The sequence below is a fragment of the Myodes glareolus genome, chromosome 1 (genome assembly GCF_982192425.1).
Source record: "Myodes glareolus chromosome 1, mMyoGla1.1, whole genome shotgun sequence".
Classification (NCBI taxonomy): Eukaryota; Metazoa; Chordata; class Mammalia; order Rodentia; family Cricetidae; genus Myodes; species Myodes glareolus.
Window position 1 is genome coordinate 78,267,730 of NC_142026.1, and position 1,973 is coordinate 78,269,702.

The 1,973-nt window shown below is 38.2% G+C and overlaps 1 protein-coding gene across 1 annotated transcript; it reads left to right on the plus strand.

Moving 5' to 3' along the window:
• Positions 1-319: 319 nt before the first annotated feature.
• LOC125396711 (vomeronasal type-1 receptor 4-like) lies at positions 320-1,270 on the plus strand. Its single transcript, XM_048428717.3, is given in 2 exon segments — positions 320-900; positions 902-1,270. Coding segments are annotated over 2 exon segments (927 nt in total). The 5' UTR covers positions 320-342.
• The last annotated feature ends 703 nt before the right edge of the window (positions 1,271-1,973 follow it).

Below are 1,973 nucleotides of genomic sequence, written 5' to 3' on the forward strand. Positions count from 1 at the left end.
TATCTACATACTCCATCCTTGCACATCACCTAATATTACCACCTTTTAGAGTTCTAAATTTACAAATAAAATTAGTCATTGCTGCCTTCTAGCAATTGCCCATGAGCAGAGAGGATGAAAAGGTCATAACAATGTGCTGTCTTGTAGTAGGAACTTGTACATTATAAATGCCTCCTACACTAGTGGATGATCTCTTAAAAGTCTCTTAGTAAAATAAGGCTGAAGGAAATATTCATAAAGGATTAACTGAGGATGGAGAATGTTGAACTCACTTGATATATGAAACCTACACCTCACCTTCCTGCACAGAATCCTTGGACTCTGACCGCAAGAACCAATGGCATGGCAGTCACAGATGTGGCTATTGGAGTGATCTTCTTATCACAGACTATCATTGGAATTTTGGGAAATTCCTATCTCCTCTGCCACTATCTGTTGTTTAACTTCAGGGGATGCAGGCTAAAGACCACAGACCATATCCTGATGCACTTGATTACAGCAAACACCTTAAGTCTGCTGTGTAAAGGTGTGCCTCAGGCAATGGCAGCTTTTGGTTTGAAAGACTTCCTCTGGGATATTGGGCGTAAACTACTTTTCTATCTCCACGGGGTGGGGAGGACAGTGTCCATCAGCACCACCTGCTTTCTGAGTGTCTTTCAGGCCATTGTTATCAGCCCTGTGGACTCCACATGGGCAAAGTGTAAACTGCAAGCAACCAGATACATTGGTTCTTCCACATGTCTGACCTGGATCCTGTCCCTTCTTTTAAACATTGCTTTTCCTTTGCACACGACAGGAAAATTTATCAATATAAACATCACTAGTCTAAAAGACCTTGAATACTGTTCTGCTGCCCGTCATGACAAAGTCATTGACATCCTCTATGCAATATTATTCTCAAGTCCCTGATGTGTTTTTCACATTGCTGATGCTTTGGTCCAGTGGCTCCATGGTTTGCATCCTCTACAGACACAAGCAGAGAATGAAGCACATTCATAGAAGCAACTACTCCCCGAGGTCCTCCCCTGTGTCCAGAGTCACAAAAACCATTCTGCTCTTGGTGAGCACGTTTGTCTGCTTTTACACAGTTTCCTGCCTCTTAGATATTCATTTAACTCTGGTTTATCATCCCACATGGTTCATGCTAAATGCTGCCTCAATTGCCTCTGGGTGTTTCCCAACTGTGAGTTCCTTTCTGCTGATGAGCAACAACTCCTGTGAGCCTTCACTCTGCTTTCAAAGTGCAAGGAATAGAAAATACCAATCATAAGGTCAACATGTAAATTATTTGCTTCTGATCAACGTTTAGTTGTTATTCCATCACCTTTCATTCTCAATACTCTGTTGAAACTGTCACACCACAAAGTGAGGGTGACACATGTGTGAACCTATGCACATAAACTTGTGTGCTGTATTAAGTGTATATTTGCAAACCTCATTCTTTTTTGTGAACAAAGAAATGCCTTTAGTTAAATTATTTGTCATGCTTAATAAGACAAAAATAAAACAACATATGAATCTTGACATTATTTTATTACTTTATTTAACTGGTTAAAATTGATTGAACATATGCTAATTTACTTTTTCTTAACTACTTCTGCTGTATGAAGTTAATATAGTGAAACATGTTTTTTTTTCTTTCATCCTCATGAACAGTGTTCAGAAACCTAACAGTGTTGGACAATTAAATAATAAATATTTCTGTTTATGCAATACTTGGCATATTTGAGAAAATTTCCAAAGAGTAATCATTCATAACAATATAATAATGGTTAAAGTTTCAAACAATTTTTTCCAGGAAATAATGAGGGGGGTCAGCACTTGTATTATTATCTTTTACTTTGCTGATTATGTCTGTGAAACTTATTTATGCAATTCCACCTTTCCACATTTTTGCAAGTGGTGTGCATTTAGTACACAGCTCATTAGAATTTCCCTAATTGTGTCCATCTTTGTATGCAACTCTGATGTCA